This window comes from Centruroides vittatus, unplaced genomic scaffold (genome assembly GCF_030686945.1).
Source record: "Centruroides vittatus isolate TY-2023 unplaced genomic scaffold, ASM3068694v2 contig_1830, whole genome shotgun sequence".
NCBI classification, from domain to species: Eukaryota; Metazoa; Arthropoda; class Arachnida; order Scorpiones; family Buthidae; genus Centruroides; species Centruroides vittatus.
The window spans coordinates 21,057-38,410 of record NW_027121126.1 but is presented as its reverse complement, the minus strand read 5'-3'; the positions used below and the strand labels follow the sequence as shown (position 1 = coordinate 38,410).

The 17,354-nt window shown below is 36.1% G+C and overlaps 2 protein-coding genes across 2 annotated transcripts; one reads left to right on the top strand and one right to left on the bottom strand.

The window, feature by feature from the left end:
- Nucleotides 1-6,202: 6,202 nt before the first annotated feature.
- Nucleotides 6,203-15,608, bottom strand: LOC136969928 (uncharacterized). Its single transcript, XM_067264234.1, has 3 exons — nucleotides 14,550-15,608; nucleotides 7,604-7,689; nucleotides 6,203-6,608 (listed from the first exon to the last, which is right to left on the bottom strand). The coding sequence occupies exons 1-3, from the start codon at nucleotides 15,606-15,608 to the stop codon at nucleotides 6,203-6,205; spliced, it is 1,551 nt and encodes a 516-aa protein (XP_067120335.1).
- A 513-nt stretch (nucleotides 15,609-16,121) lies between these two features.
- Nucleotides 16,122-16,925, top strand: LOC136969927 (uncharacterized). Its single transcript, XM_067264233.1, has one exon. It carries the CDS (start codon nucleotides 16,122-16,124, stop codon nucleotides 16,923-16,925), a length of 804 nt encoding a protein of 267 aa, XP_067120334.1.
- Nucleotides 16,926-17,354: the final 429 nt, after the last annotated feature.

The following is a 17,354-nucleotide window of genomic DNA, read 5'->3' as shown; positions in this document are numbered from 1 at the left end:
TACAACATGACTAATATTTGCATATTCAAAAAATGCGGTCCCAAAACAATCGTGCCCGAACAAAATTCAAACGAAGAAATAATAAAAAATTCTAAAAAAGTCAATGACATCCAGATCATAAATATTCTGTTGATTTTTTAAAAATAAAATTAAAAAATTATTTTTATATATTGCAATACGTTTTATTTATATATCATAATATTAAAAGTTTCGACGGCCGGATGGCCGAGAGGTTACGATGTCAGTCTACTGCTCTAGGGTACCCGGGACTGATCCTGATGAGTAATTTTTCAGGGAGTGCTCCGTCTGGATGTATCGGGCCCGTTTTCACCACCCGCTCTCCCCGTTGTAAGCCTGGCCGAACTCATAATAGGTTTGCCAAGTTGTTTATCATATTAAGGGATATATTTTTTGAGAGGGGAAAAACGTGTTTTTAATTTTTACATATTTTTCAGATACAAATAATTTTAACATTTCACGGCATAACAGTTTCTTCGTGTAAAAATGTAGCGTAAAAACAGACTCCCTTTATTGCCCATAGAGTATTAAGAGGGTCTTTTTCAAGCTCATTATATTCGGCCAGGCTTACAAAGATAACTAGTTACAATTACTATCCTAGTTACACCTTAAACATATCAATTGTTTAACGCGTGGGCACTAAAGAATTAAAAGAACATATACACGTACTCTGCAAAAGTAACACAAATCTTCCGCCATGTTTGCCGAGATTAGTAGAATAATTGCCCGAATTTGGCCCGAATAATTGCCCGAAATAAGGCCAAGCCTACCAATCTGTTAGAGCCCTTTTTTTTTTTAGTTTAGAGAACGTTTTCATTTACTGAATAATATTGAATTCGGCCCACATTTGATATACATCTATTTGACTAGCCCTTTGCTGCATTTGAAGTTGAAATTTCCCCCCCCCGACCGATTCGAGTTAACCAAGTTCCACCGTATTTATTTCGAACATGTTTACGTTGTTTTCAGTAATGTTTTCATATAATTCTTAAAATACTGCATTATCAGTTTATTTGTGTTAATTTATATTATTTATCATTTCATTCGGTTTTTGAAATTTTAAGATTTGCTTATATTCGAAAAAATATATCCGTCTGGGTAGATGGGGAGAGCCGGCGGCGCCCTAGGCGGAGGAGGAGGTGGTGGGTGGGAGTATCTATGAGCAAAGTACAAATTGGCAGGTAAAGGTAATAAGCTCCACACTTATTGATTTACTCGATTGGTTTTTGTTAATCTAGGTCAATACACTTTTTAGTATCGATGATGAATATTTCATTCTATGTATATGTTATTTACGCTATTATAACAACAATAGACTATAATAATCGAATATTACCCTATTATATGAATGATTATATACCTATTTTTTTACGTATTTACGGAAGTACTGTAAAACTTGGAAGTAATGACTTTCCCCGATACATTCTTTGAGTAGAAGCTTTTGATATAACGTCTTCTAGTCTAAGTAACTTCAAATAACATAAAACCTAATGATTTACAAAAACCAATCGAGTAAATTAATAAGTGTAGAGCTTATTACCTTTTCCTGCCAATTCGTACTTTGCTCATAGATACTCCCACCCACCACCCGCTTTTCCGCCTAGGGAGAGCCGGCGGCTTTCTATCTCCTTAGACGGATTACTGTGGCGCCCTCTATCTCGGTTAAAAATTTAGCTAACTGAGTAGTACAAAAAGTAAAAAAAAAAAAAAATGGATTCAAACGCAAATTATTAATTTGTTTACTGTCATCAGACACTAATACAGCACTTGTACCCGTCATTCGTATGTCACTTTACAGTTAGACGCGTTATTCTCTTATTTATTGCCGAAATTAGGTTATTTTAAGGTATAGCACTTTTTCCTACCTTTCTCGACACTGGACTTGTCTTGAACGGGGCTTGCCTTTTATAATTTATTATTATTTCCTTACCGATTAGTCTGTTTATTCTTCTCAATTATATCGTGCGTGCTGGCCGCTTTTCACGTTCTTCTGGCGTCTGGTGGCTGGTTTTCTAGTCAAAATCCCTACATTCGTTTTTGCACTTTTTCCTGGGCGCTGCCAGTACAAAATTTTTTCTATTAACATTAAGTAAACAATCTTTAATTTTACTTTTTACATTGACTTTTATTTCCAGTCAAAACACGTCAATAACAACTATTTACAACCTAATTTTTGACTTGTTAAAAGTAAACAAATTTCACTTGTTGCTTTTTTCTATTAACTATAACACAAAAAAATACATTACTATACAATTTAAGACTACTCTACAGTATCTATACAAATTAATAAACCATTAGTATCTATCCTACAGCCCAATTATCTGCAGTGAGTTGGACATTTATTTTCTTCTTAGATGGGTCATTTTATTATAACTAACAGTCAATAATAAAATAATACACATTCTACGTCAACTACGAAAGTATATTCAAAATATTCTAATAGAAATTTATTTTTTCAGCCCAAATCTCTGCAAAGGAGTTTTTTTTTCCTAAACTAAAGTATTATGTTTGGGGGTAATTTCTTTTATCTTTATTAACCAAAAAATACATTAATATACATTACACAAACTCTATAATATTAAATATTATTTAACAAGTTATTAGAAATTCCCTTACAGCCCAATTCTCTGCTTTGAGCTTTGGGCCTTTCAAAACAAACCATTTCTTTTGTAGGACCGTTTAATTAACTTTATTAGTCAACAATACACTAAAACATATTACTCACACACTTAGTTCCTGTGATTCTTGCTCCCCTGCGGTGTCCCATGTTCGATTCCTTCTCCCTTGTGGAGTTTAAGCCTCCGATACCGTCGGTGCCGCCATACTGCACCTGGTCTGCGGTATCATTACTGGGGTGGGATTTACCGCCAGGGAACCTCTCCTGGGGGCTCCCTCTGTGCACTGGACTGATAAATGTCTCAATTTTCAACGGATAACCACGAGTTGTGGTATTATTGCATATAGTTTCATCACGAATATATTGTTTATGTATATTGTTTTGTTTTTTTCTTTTAATTTGATTGTCATTCCTCTATCATCTTCATTGTATATTTCCATCATTAGTACTCAAAATATAAAAACCGCTAGGTTGACCCTGGTTTCATAGGTCTTCTTGGTGGGTCAAAAAAAAAAAAAATAATAATAATAATAATAATAAAATAAAAAAATAAATAAATATAAAAATATAATAAAAAAAAAATTTCACTGTAATTACTCATTGTAATTGTATATACTCATCAAAAATCATTGTACATCCTCATCATCTCAACTTCAATAAATTACTAACTCTTACCTTTTACTTCTAACTCAATCTTCAAACTTTTACATATTTCTATTGTTACTGTCTATTTCGGTTGAATAGCAACAATGTCTCTGCTGTAAGCTGTCTGTAAGCCGTATACATATTTCGATTCTACTTGCCCTCCATTGCTAGTGCCAAGCTTTGTGGCATTGAAAGCCACTGCACCTATAATCTGTTATATACACAACTTCATGTTCGTTCTTTTTCTCCTCACCTAGCAATGCAGGCTTTTCTTCTAGCCTACTGCTGGGAAATAATAAATAAATAATTTTACAGGTTCAACACATCACCCACTGCACAAAACTACACACCTGTTTGGAGACTGTGTTCAGTGAAACCTAATCTTCAAACTCTGTTTTACTTCTCTTTTTCTCCCATGTGGTAGTTGTTTCCAGCACTTTGTTGTTATTTTGCCCAAGCTAGAATAATCGTCTACGCTTTTGGTTTCCCTTTATTGCTGGCCGAGTAGAGTTTTTCCGGGTTTCCTCAACTCTGTGTCCCAAATGGGGGCCAGTCCCCTAAAGTCCTCCCGGAAGGCTACTATAAGTACCCCTATAGGGTGTAGTATTTCCCCCCTTCTAAATTTTCTTTTCTCAATAGCTACTCCCCATTTGCTGGAAATGACTATCATTGAATTACTCACTGCTGCCTTCCCTTCCTCGGCAACTCTGGGTAACTCAGAAATCAAGGTTAGGTCTGGTTAATCATAACACGCAAACTGCAACTATTCTATCCAACTATCTTTCTCCTTCTTTAAATAAATAAAAACGGTAAGTAATTAGCAAAACACTAAACATAACACTCAGAATAAAAAACTGAAACACAACAAAAAACACGTAAACTTATGAGCCCTCACAAGGGACTAGTATTTCTATGAGCCCTCTATGGGACAATATGAGCCCTTTCTGGGACACCCTTACTAACAAACACAAACACACTTGCATACATACCAGATCTTGGCCTTTTTGTGCTCTCTGAGCGGTAAAGGGCCTAAAACCACAAAGAAAAAAAAAAAAAAGATTTACAAAAACCACCACCCCCCTTCCACGCCCATCGGTGTTATAAACTATACGCTGTATTATCTCTCTACATCGGATTAGAAAGCTGCAATTTTTTTTATTTGTGAGAATTTAGACCTATCTATGTAACGTATATAACAGAATAATTGGATGTTTATAGAAAAAGGTTTTTTTTTTTTTTTTTTGATTATTTTAAAAACTGGAATTGTATAAATTTTTGTAAACATACATAATATCGCGTTTATTCAAGAATCATAAACGCTGATATGTTATTCATAATTCTATAATATTATCATACATATAAAGTCATTTATATAGAATTTATGAACATCTGGTTTGCAAGTATCCTGCTGGCTTAGACCGCTATAAAATCATTAGACTTTGCTAAATGGAAAATGTTTAGTGTACTGTAAATTGAAAGGTTACAAACTATTTATATGAATTTTATAACCTAAAAAATGTCAATTATTTATTGATATATACAAAGTTGGATGCATATAAAAGTAGGTATACAGAAACATCAATTGCAAATATATAGCATTACACGGAAGTCGCGTAATAAAGTGATTATACCTATATATATATATATAAAGCATTACAAAATACAGTATTTACATAAATTTTTTCTTACATATTATATATTTTCAGTCGTGTGATATATGTCAAAACATGGGGCAGGACATAGTGCAACATCGCAATTTCTGCACCAATATCGTGTTTCTTTTCTAATTTTTTTTCATTTTGGCATCACGCTTGTTACAACAGACTGCGCAACATCTTGTGGGAGCTGCTTTTTTTTCTGTCGGCGGAATGAAGGCTGGGAAATGCCTTTCTGTCAGTCTTAGTGGACATGGACCTGGTGTCCTCGGCCGACCTCTATATACCTTAGTTACGGTGTGAAATTCCTTGATGAGCTGTTCAATAAGTTGTACTCTAAATGCTAAATGATTTTTCTCTCCGCCATTTTTTTTATAGAGTACAAAAGAATTATAAATGCAAATATCAAATAAATGAAAAAATATTTTCTTATAATATTTCTTTCCTCTTTTCCTAGCCACTGGGTAATCATGGAGTTGTTGATCTAAACGATAAACTCCTCCCATTGTATCGTTGTAATCAACGACAACACGTGGCTTCATTTGAAGAGTACCAACACGCGTTTGTTTAGATACAAGTGTGGCATTGTGCACTGTAGATAGCAGCGTAACAGTTTTTTTTGTCTTCCCATTTTAAAATCATCACTTTTCCCCTCTGTTGTGCCACTATTTCTCCTTTTTTCAATTTCTTTCTTTTTATGATATCTGGAATCCCCCTTCTGTTTAGACGGAGTGTTCCATATATATCTGTTTGATGCGATATCAAATAATCAGCTAACTGAGGGGACGTATAATAATTATCAGTGGTTACGCAGTGGCCTTTGTTCAACAATGGGTCCACTAATGATGATACAATTTGGGAAGTTATTTGCATCTGGTTATATTTTGGATCCAGTATAGTATCCTTTCCGGTGTAAATTATAAATTTGTACAGATATCCTGATGAGGATTCACATAACATAAAGAATTTCACACCGTAACGTGACCGTTTGAGAGGTATGTATTGTCTCCAGGAAATACGACCTTTGAATAGTAAGAGAGACTCGTCCACAGTTATGTCTCTCTCTGGTTCGTATAAACGCGAAAATTTAGATTATTTACTATAGCCAAAATTTTGTTCAATTTAGGAGCCGGATGGGTGGACGAATCGAATGATGCATTATCCGCGAAGTGCAAATTTTGCTTTATTTCTGCAAATCTATTTTTAGTCATGAGGTTTAGGAAAAATCGATGTGAAAAATAAATCATTGGTGGACCAATACATCCTCTCATCCGGTTTTTTTTACAATACCTTGCAAGATGCAGATAGCCAGAAATGTATATATCTCGCCCACTGTAACAGGCTCCCACTGATGCCTGGATGATCGCGGCTGTTGCAGTGCATAACGATTCGTCTCGCTAACAATCAAATTTACTAAATGTAAGTCAAAAAATAACTGAAAAAAAGCGAGTGGATCGACATTATTTATATTGAATCGACAACCCAGATTTCCTGTGAAAGGAAATCGTGGAGGAGGCGGAGGAGGATTGTTGATATCCACATCGACCCAATTTCTGGCAGTAGAGATGCTTTGGTCCGAATCTACGCTCGATTCTGAGTCGCTGACGTCGCTCAAATTATACTCCGATCCACTTTCAGAAAAACTATCGTCATCATATTCTGAACTAGACATTCTGGCAATAAAAGGTTGTATATAAAATCCGTTATATATATATATTACGCGCGAGAAGAATATTCTCCGGATAAAACATACTTATAAACTTACTTGGAAAAGAGTAGAAAACACTTTTCACGATGCACAAAAGCAGAGATATTCTACTAACGCAAAACCTAAGAAGCTGTACTAATATCGGACCTCCTGCTCTTCGCTCAGTTGCGGTTCTGTTGGTTTATTGCACTCGGCAGTAAAGGGTTATAAAAAACATAGACAAAGGATCATAAAACCGAGGGAGAAAAAGGCGGGAAGAGGGACAGGGAAAGTAATTTAGAACATGGTAGAGAGAAGGGTGAAGTGGAGGCCCCAAGAGTAGAATAAAAGTTTAGAGTTTATTGTGTAGAAATATTCGACATTTTCTACATTCTAAAATTCATATTAATACTTTGTAATGCTTTTATATGCATATAAAAGCATTACAAAGTATTGATATGAATTTTAGTATTTGAAGAAGCGTAATATAATATATATATATTATAATATATATTACACTTCTTAGGTTTTGCATTAGTAGAATATCTCTGCTTTTGTGCGTCGTGAAAAGTGTTTTCTACTCTTTTCCAAGTAAGTTTATAAGTATGTTTTATCTGGAGAATATTCTTCTCGCGCGTAATATATATATATATAATAATTTTATTACAAGACTTCCATGTATTGCTTGATATTTGAAAATGATGGTCACGGCTTCTGTCTACGTATTTTTTTATATAAATGAAAATATAATACATCCACAAGAGCCGAATTATCGGGCTAGAGTTGGCTATAATAAATAAATAATTAATAATCTTGTGGATGTATAGCTTTGTAACGGGTTAGTTGTTATTTATTTATGAAAATATAATATCTTATATCACTGTTTTCTTTTATCATTTATTAATTAGATAGATTTTATTATTCATGTATCACAAACTTGCAACCAGATACAACACACCACAGTACGCTATAAATAGTTACTTGATCTTGAGAACAGCTGACTGTGAGCTTTCGCGGGTCATTCTCAACAACGCCTGAGGGGGAAGAAGGTTTTCTACACGTTTGAACTAGAAAATAAACGAAATACTCGGAGTATTTCGTTATTTTCTAATAATTTTTATATTAGTTTCATTTTATTATTTATATTATAGGCTAAGCTTATTCTCACTAACCTAACATTGTTTTTTTGTGCTTTACAGGAAAAACTCCCAAAAAAATTTAAAAAAATTTAATACACCACCAATTTATGAATTACATTTCTAAAACATTTTAGCATAAAACTTAATAAGGGAAATAAAGTATTATTTAGAAACAATAAATCTTTAACGTAACAAAAAAATCGCTACGGATCACACGACACCAGCCGCATAACTGTGTATAAAGCTAAATGTCCTTGAGAACAGCTGTTTATGGATTTTCGCGGACTATTCTCATACAACTCTCAGGGGACAATAGGTTTCTAAACAGATGTTCATCAATTACCGCAAATAATCAAATATGTTACGAGTTTTTCGATCCGATATGCTATGTCTATAGATAGGACCAAGAAAATGGTCCAAAACATAAATTTCTATTGGGTGTAAAATTACGAAATTTGCTGAGGTCATAAACAACATTCAATAGAACGTAAATAAGCTTTGTTTGAATTATTTCGAGCAAAGAGTTCTTACGTACGATGATTTAAATTAGCCCGAGTTATCTCGGGTCCGGACAGTGCTTAGTGAAAACGTTGCCCGAGTTAACTCTGGTCCGGAAATATCTTTCCGAAATGAATTCAAGAGTTCCAGTAGAGAGAATTGAAGAGCCGCCTTATCTGTCTTTCGGCCAAAATATTCTAACCAAAGTGCTCTCTCCCAAATTATCCGAATTGAAAGCATCAGCGAGTTGAGCCACCGGCTGCACATTCTTCTTTTCCGTGGAATCTTCGGTCATCAGACAAGCCTCGGAAGCAGGGGCGGACTGGCCACGTGGAAAATGTGGAAAATTCCACATGGGCCGTTTTTCTAAATATGTATGTACTGTACATAATGTACAGTTTTGTTCGATTTTATTTTTAAAAAATTTCGTTTATTTATTTTTTCGTTAAGTAAGATAAATTTCAATTTTTATGTGTAATATAGATATATGTGTAGGCCTTTATCGTTTTACCCGACCCTACCCGAGTCCGAAGTTAAATTAATCCAGCCGACCCGAGTCCAACACTACATTGGCCCGACTCGGCCCAAATACAAAGCATCCTAGGAAAAAAATAATAAAAACTGACAAAATTAGTCATTTGTTTACGTTGCTAGAAACTATTGACCACTCCTGTTAATCTTAATGCTAAACTTTGAAAGCCCGAGCTATTAGTTTTCCACCCAGCCACCACAACGCTGATTGTAGTAATAACAGATTTAATGGCCAATTATATCATTTCCTTTATTTTAGGTAAGTAAAAAATTTTATTCAGTAATAATTTCTCTATATTCCAAACGATTTAATTAAAAATAATATATTTTTTAGATTCGGCTAATTTTTAGTTTGCCATTCACTTACGATGGCGTTGATTGTAGATGAGCAACTTGCCGCGTCGCACAGTATATTACAAAACAATATAACGCTATATAAAATAAAAATTTTAAATACTGACATGTAGTCGTTCGTTTGTAATCGTACTAAATACCAAGAGCCCGCTTCGTATATGTGTATGTGTATATATATATATATATATATATATTGGATACAACTAGAGTTGGCCCTTGGGTTGGTTTATTTTTGTGTCTTTAAAGGACGATAGAATTGCGTACAAATGCACATACTTTCGAAAACTGTCCATACGCGCTTGACCCCTTTTCAAGACTAAATGCAGCCCGAGAGAGTATATGCACATTCGTAAACAATTCTATCATTCTTTAATTAAAGACGCAAAAATAAACCAATTCAAGGGCCAACCATAATTGCAAGGACTATCTGGTAATTTAACCCGACTTCACTGCACATTTGATATAGAGCTGTAAAATCCAATACAACTGTAAAGTTTTACCAACGCTTTATATCGTCTCGTTCACTTTTTTTTTTGGTTTTTTTTGCAAATTTTTACTATTAATCTACTGTGGTTTGTCCAAATTATAGAAAAAGGTATGGTAAATATTTGAAATTTTACGGAAATAATAGAATTTTTAATGTAGAATTTCGAATTTTAAATATTTAAGTTAGAATTTCTGTTTAACAGTGGTGTGCCGTCATTGGAAGCGATGGAAGCGCCGCTTCCCTTGTATTTTCTAAAATATAAATTTTCATATTTTAACGTACTTTGAATTAATTAAAATTAATATTTTATTATAACTGCATTATCTATCTTATTACAAATGTCTATACTACATGTGAAAAATACGATAAGATTGCTATTGTATATTCGAATGTCAGTGGCGGAATGGAAGCGCTTACGAGACAGCTTTCAAGGCGAGAATAACTGAATGGTGTAAAGCAGCCAGAGGGCATTGGCGCATGCGCTTTACAGAGCACCAACCTCAGTCGGTTTAGCTTAAAATGAGAACACAGTAATGTGATTTAACTTGCTTTCTGAAAATGGTGGATGTCACATTGAACATGCCTTGTAACATGTTTTAGAAATGATTAAGACACGAAGACATCAATTGAAAATGTTTTTATTTTGTTTAACAATATTGCATACAGTGCTATTCTCTGCTGGTGGTGAATTTTTAACTATTCTTTTTTTTTGCGGAAAATAAAATTCCATAACTTCCTGTAAACTATTACCAAGTTTGATAATATTTTGTCCAGGAGTTTTCCTTTTATGGCCATTTCAAAGTGGAACTTTAATTATAAGACCCTGTATGTATGGCACATAAATAACAGCACAAAACCTGATAAATTAAAATTTAAACTTGAAACTATATGAACAAATTGAGGAGTTCTCATGATGTAAACTCATCAATGAATGATCTTACTGAATGGCTTTATATGAAATGATACCTTGATAAATTATACAAGTAGCAATAAGATTTTAACTAGTCACATTAAATAATAATACTGAGTATCTGATACTCTACAATAAACTAAAGGTTTAGCCAGAGATTTCTGTTTAATGTAATAGAACAAAGACAACTGCTCTCTCCTGAAAGATAGTGGAGGCTCATAAGCATCCACGTACAAACTTCGAACAGGAGAAGTTCGAAATGCACCAGTGCACAAACGCAATGCTTGATGGTGGATTGGATCCAGCATCCGAAAAGTAGATTATCGCGCAGAGCCATAAACAACACATCCATAATCCAGCTTAGAGCGAACGAGAGCTCTATATATCCTGAGCATCGAACATTTGTCTGCTCCCCAGGATGAGCAGCGTAATACCTTTAAAAGGTTCAGAGATTTTAAACATCTACTCTTCAAATTGTGCAAGTGTGGTAAGAATGTCAATTTATGGTCAAACACGACACCCAAAAATTTTGCTTCATTAACCATTGGGATTTTAACCCCATTTAGGTGAATTTCAGGGTCCAGGTGCAAACCACGCCTTCGGCAAAAGTGGATGCACGAGGTCTTCTCTGCATTAAAAGTAAAACCATTGATCTTGGACCAATTGTCTATGCGATTTAGGGAGGTTTGCAGCTGTCTTTCAATGAAACTCATGTTAGATCGATGTCCATAATTTTATTTTTTCAAAATACCGATTTATTGGGTCCAAGCTTCGGTTTCGGTTCATTCGGTCAAGTATTTGAAGCCAGTGATAGAATTATGGGCGAAGATGTAGCCATAAAAGTGGAAGATATCAACACGATGGACAATTGCACAATTGCAACACAATTGCAAAATGAAAAGGAAGTTTACGATGCAATCAAAAAAACAAACGGATTTCGAAAATTAATTTGCTATGGAACAGATCGAAATTACAGATTTTTGATAATCGACTTATTGGCGAAGATGTAGCCATAAAAGTGGAAGGATATCAACACGATGGACAATTGCACAATTGCAACACAATTGCAAAATGAAAAGGAAGTTTACGATGCAATCAAAAAAACAAACAGATTTTTAAAATAAATTTCGATCTGTTCCATAACAAATTACAAATATTTGATAACCGACTTATTCGGTTTAAGCTTCGGTTTCGGTTCATTCGGTGAAATATTTGAAGTCAGTGATAGAATTACAAGCAAAGATGTAGCCATAAAAGTGGAGGATATAAACACGATGGACAATTGCAGAATTGCAACACAATTGCAAAATGAAAAGAAAGTCTACGATGCAATCAAAGAAACAAACGGATTTCCAAAATGAATTTTTTATGGAACAGATCAAAATTACAGATTTTTGATAATTGACTTATTGGGTCCAAGCTTCAGTTTCGGTTCATTCGGTCAAGTATTTGAAGCCAGTGATGGAATTACTAGCGAAGATGTAGCCATAAAAGTGGAAAATATCAACACGATGGACAATTGCACAATTGCAACACAATTGGAAAATAAAAAGGAAGTTTACGATGCAATCAAAGAAACAAACGGATTTTCAAAATTAATTTGTTATGGAATAGATCGAAATTACAGATTTTTAATAACCGACTTATTGAAGATGAAGCCATAAAAGTGGAAAATATCAACACGATGGACAATTGCACAATTGCAACAGAATTGCAAAATGAAAAGGAAGTTTACGATGCAATCAAAGAAACAAACGGATTTTCAAAATTAATTTGTTATGGAATAGATCGAAATTACAGATTTTTGATTATTGACTTATTGGGTTTAAGCTTCGGTTTTGGTTCATTCGGTCAAGTATTTTAAGCCAGTGATAAAATTACGGGCGAAGATGTAGCCATAAAAGTGGAGGATATCAACACGATAGACAATTGCACAATTGTTACACAATTGCAAAATGAAAAGGAAGTCTACGATGCAATCAAAGAAACAAACGACTTTCCAAAATTAATTTGTTATGGAACAGATCGAAATTACAGATTTTTGATTACCGACATATTCAAGATGTAGTTATAAAAGTGGAGGATATCAACACGATGGCAGATTACCCCGCAGTCCAAGCTCATGCAGATCACAAAGTATTCCATATCGCCAGCAGCGATCATAAGCCTTCTCTATATCGAAAAACACAGACACTAAGTGCTGTCGTCTTACAAACGCTTCGCGTATAGATGTTTCAAGGTTTACTAGATTGTCTGTGGTACTTCTGTTCCTACGAAATCCACTCTGATGTGGTGAAAAGTAGTTCTTTTCCTCTAGGAGGAACATCAGGCGTCTGTTTACCATTCTCTCGAAAAGTTTGCAGAGACAACTAGTCAGAGAAATTGGTCTATAATTAGAGGGATTCTTGCAGTCTTTACCTGGCTTGGGAATGGGAATTATGATAGATAGCCTCCAAGAGTCAGGAAAAGTATGTTCTGTCCATATTCTGTTGAACAGATTCAGAAGGTTACTAAGGGAATTGTCTGACAGATTTTTAATCATGCTGTAATGGATTTTATCCGGCCCTACAGCAGTATTCCCCGAGCGAGAGATTGCTGTACATAGTTCTATTCTGCTGAATGGCACATTATATTCCTCATTAGATGGAGAGTGGAAGTTTAGATATTGTTTTTCACTTTGGACTTTATAAGCCTGGAAATCCGTTGTATACATAATATTGCTGGATGAAGACGAAAATGTTTCACCCAACAAATCAGCAATACCTTTTATGTCACTGATTATTGTGCCATTACTTTCCAGCATGGACAGAGAGTGAGAAGCATATTTTCCATTGATTTTATGGATTTTATCCCAGACTGCTTTTGAGCTGGTGGAAGATGTTATGCTAGAAACATACTTCCTCCAAGAATCCCTTTGGCTTTGCCTCCTTATTTTTCTGGCATTTGCCTTTGCTTTTTTAAAAGCTATCAAATTCTCAGCAGTGGGGTATCTTCTGAAAATCCCCCATGCTTTCTTTTGCTTTTTAAATGCTGCCTCGCAATTCTGATCCCACCATGGTTTCGGATGTTTTGGATATCTGGTTGACGTTTTCCCCATTGTTTTTTCGGCTGCCTGAATAATACTGGAAGTGACAACTTCGACTGCATCATTGATATCAGCAGTATTGACCATTTCCTCAGTGACGTTAGCCAAAGAGGAAAAAGCAGGCCAATCTGCCGTTTCAAGTTTCCAGCGTGGTGGACGGGCTGTTTCACAGCTTTCTCTGCCTTGGTATTTTAGAAATATTGGGAAGTGGTCACTGGAAAGTGGATTAGATCCAACCTCCCATATAAACGCTGAAAACAGATTTGGGGTTGCTAATGATAGATCAATGGCAGTGAATGTTCTTGTTGGGGCGTGGAAGTATGTCACTTCTCCAGTATTAAATAAATATAGTTGGTGATTACCTATGAATCTTTCAATGGCTCTGCCTCGACGGTTGATATCGTGACTGCCCCACATTGGATTGTGACCATTGAAATCACCAAGTAAAAGGAAAGGAGTTGGCAGCTGTTCAACCAATGCATCCAATTCATCGTCATTGACTCTGACATCTGGTGGCAAGTATATGGAACAAACTGTGACAGTGACGCCCATAGATATTCTGACTGCCACAGCTTGCAGCTCTGTTGTTATTTGTACCGGAAAAGACGGGATGCGGTTTGAAACCAGTACAGCCACACCTCCACTGGCGCGGGTGTGGCTGTCGTCATCTTTACGGTAAAGATCGAATCCTTTTAAAGAAATTCTTTCTCCAGGTTTTAGATGTGTTTCCTGGAGTGCCACGCAGAGAGATGAGGTAGAGTATGTCAGGTGTTTAACGTCAGAGAAGTTGTTGCGGAAACCACGACAGTTCCATTGGATTATTTTATAATCCATTATGTGTTTGAGGTAGCATTCTTTGCGAGGGTATCCCTCTTTAATTTAACAGGGGGTCTCTCTTTTGGAGGTGACTTTGGTTTTGTAACCTCCGAATTAGTCTCTTCATCAGAAAAGTCGGAGAACTCACTCATAGACTGAGTCTCCGACTTTTTAGCTGATTTAGAGAGGGCAACTTTTACTTTTTGCTTGTTAAGTGGGTTTTTATTGGCCGTTTTTGAACCCACATTTCTTGTTATTACCCCTGTTTTAGGTAGGGGTGTCTTGGTCTTCTTGCTCTCCTTTTCTGGTGTTTGGGTAGATGGCAGTATTAAACATTTCGCATGGCGGGTAAAGGATTCACTTGGAGAGACAGAGATATCTGTTTGAACCGCACAAGTGTTTGTGGATTTCAAGACAGCAGCATAGGTCTTCTGCTTCAGTGGTGCACTTGAAGTGACCATGCGACGTGCCTCTGGGTAGGGTAAGTTGTTTACTGTTTTTACACGCTGTATTTCTTTTTCTCTCTGCCATGAAGGGCATTTCCGAGAGTATGCAGGATGGGCATCTTTGCAGTTCACACAGCATGGGGTACTTTTACATTCGGTACTCTCGTGACCTTCCGTCCCACACTGTGCGCATACGCTTTTCCCTCGGCAAGATGTTTGTGAATGTCCAAATCGCTGGCATTTAAAGCAACGCAGCAGATTTGGAACATATGGGCGGACTGGGCAGCGTAGATAACCGGCTGTAATAACAGATGGCAAAGTCGGTTTATTGAATGTCAGAATAAGATGTTTTGTAGGAATCAACTTGGCATCCCGACGAATGGAGATGCGTCGGGCAGCAGTGACGCCTTGGTCTGAAAGACCGATCTGAATATCTGATTCATGTTCAGACATCAGATCGATCTCAGATATCACACCACGAGATGAATTCAAACTTCCATGTGGTGTGACTGTAACTTCAATTTCTCCTAAATTCTTTGTAGCTAAAAGTTTTGCCGATTGTTGAGGTGAGACAGTTTCTACAAGTAGGTCCCCTGACCTCAATTTTTGTGTTTTCTTCAGGTGCCCAATGGTTGATTCGAATAACTTCTGGATCAAGAAAGGGGAGCATTTTGACAGAGGTTTTTCTCCAGTAGCATGGCTGACTGGAAGTGTTTTCATTTGTGTTTTTTGGCATGTCTGGATTTTTTGAGGTTTTAGAATCCATATTTAAGAGTAGATATTCAGCTCCTAATGATCCCACCCACCATGGGGCCCAACAAGGGGATGCCGTCACATGAGAGGATCCCATAGACCGTCACACCTGGGTTTCCCAGGAGCTATACCCTCACAATGCAGTCGAGAAGAGCACACCTTGTCTGACGTGTCCGCCCGGTCTGCATCGATCGGTTGACTCCAGGCCGAGGTCAAGAGTGACTCAACGACCAGCCGATTGACACAAACAAAGCCTGATTTGAGCCTCCCGTTTATCCGAAGCAGGGGCCAAAGCAGTGTGTTGAGTACGTTATGTTGCCCCTCAACTACCAGGATCCCCTTTTCCAACATACAGGTCACCATGCACGGCAAACACGTGGGTGGGCGTTCAGATCCCAGAAATAGTAAAGAAAAGTTACTAAACCATCTCTGGGAGGTCCCCTCACCACAAACAGGAACCCACATCGAGGGGATAAAATTATGGACATCGAACTTTATGAGATAAAAAGAAAAATCGGTTTCGGTTCATTCGGTAAAGTATTTGAAGCCAGTGATAGAATTACGGGCGAAGATGTAGCCATAAAAGTGGAGGATATCAACAGGATGGACAATTGCACAATTGCAACACAATTGCAAAATGAAAAGGAAGTCTACGATGCAATCAAAGAAACAAACGGATTTCCAAAATTAATTTGTTATGGAACAGATCGAAATTACAGATTTTTGATAACTGACTTATTGGGTCCAAGCTTGAAAGAGTTATTCGAATATTGCTATCGCCAATTCACGCTAAAAACGACATTAATGCTGGCGGTAGACATGCTTAATAGAATCGAATATTTACACAGTAAAGATTATATTCATCGAGACATCAAACCGGCTAATTTTCTTATGGGTTGGGAAAGAAAAACTAAAACTGTTTACATGATTGATTTTGGTTTAGCCAAGAAATACATCGATCCTCATACAAAGAGGCATATACTGTGCGAAGATAGCACAGGATTAATAGGTACTGCGAAATATGCCAGCATTAATACTCACGAAGGAATAGAACAAAGTAGAAGAGATGATCTTCAATCTCTCGGATACGTCATCATCTACTTTCTGACAGGTACTCTTCCGTGGGAGAGTGTGAAAAAACCTACTAAACAACAGAAGTACGAAGAGATTGCTCACTTAAAGAAAGTTTGTTCCATCGAAGAATTATGTAAGAACCACCCGAAACAAATTGCAACCTACATGAAATACTGTCGTGGATTAAGTTTCGAAGATAAACCTGATTAACAGTACCTGAAAGAGCTTTTACAAAGTGCCTTTGAACAGAATGGTAACCAATTTGACAGAGTTTACGATTGGAGTATAAAAACGTTTAAAAAAAGAAACAACTTGCTCTAATACAACATGACTAATATTTGCATATTCAAAAAATGCGGTCCCAAAACAATCGTGCCCGAACAAAATTCAAACGAAGAAATAATAAAAAATTCTAAAAAAGTCAATGACATCCAGATCATAAATATTCTGTTGATTTTTTAAAAATAAAATTAAAAAATTATTTTTATATATATTGCAATACATTTTATTTATATATCATAATATTAAAAGTTTCGACGGCCGGATGGCCGAGAGGTTACGATGTCAGTCTACTGCTCTAGGGTACCCGGGACTGATCCTGATGAGTAATTTTTCAGGGAGTGCTCCGTCTGGATGTAT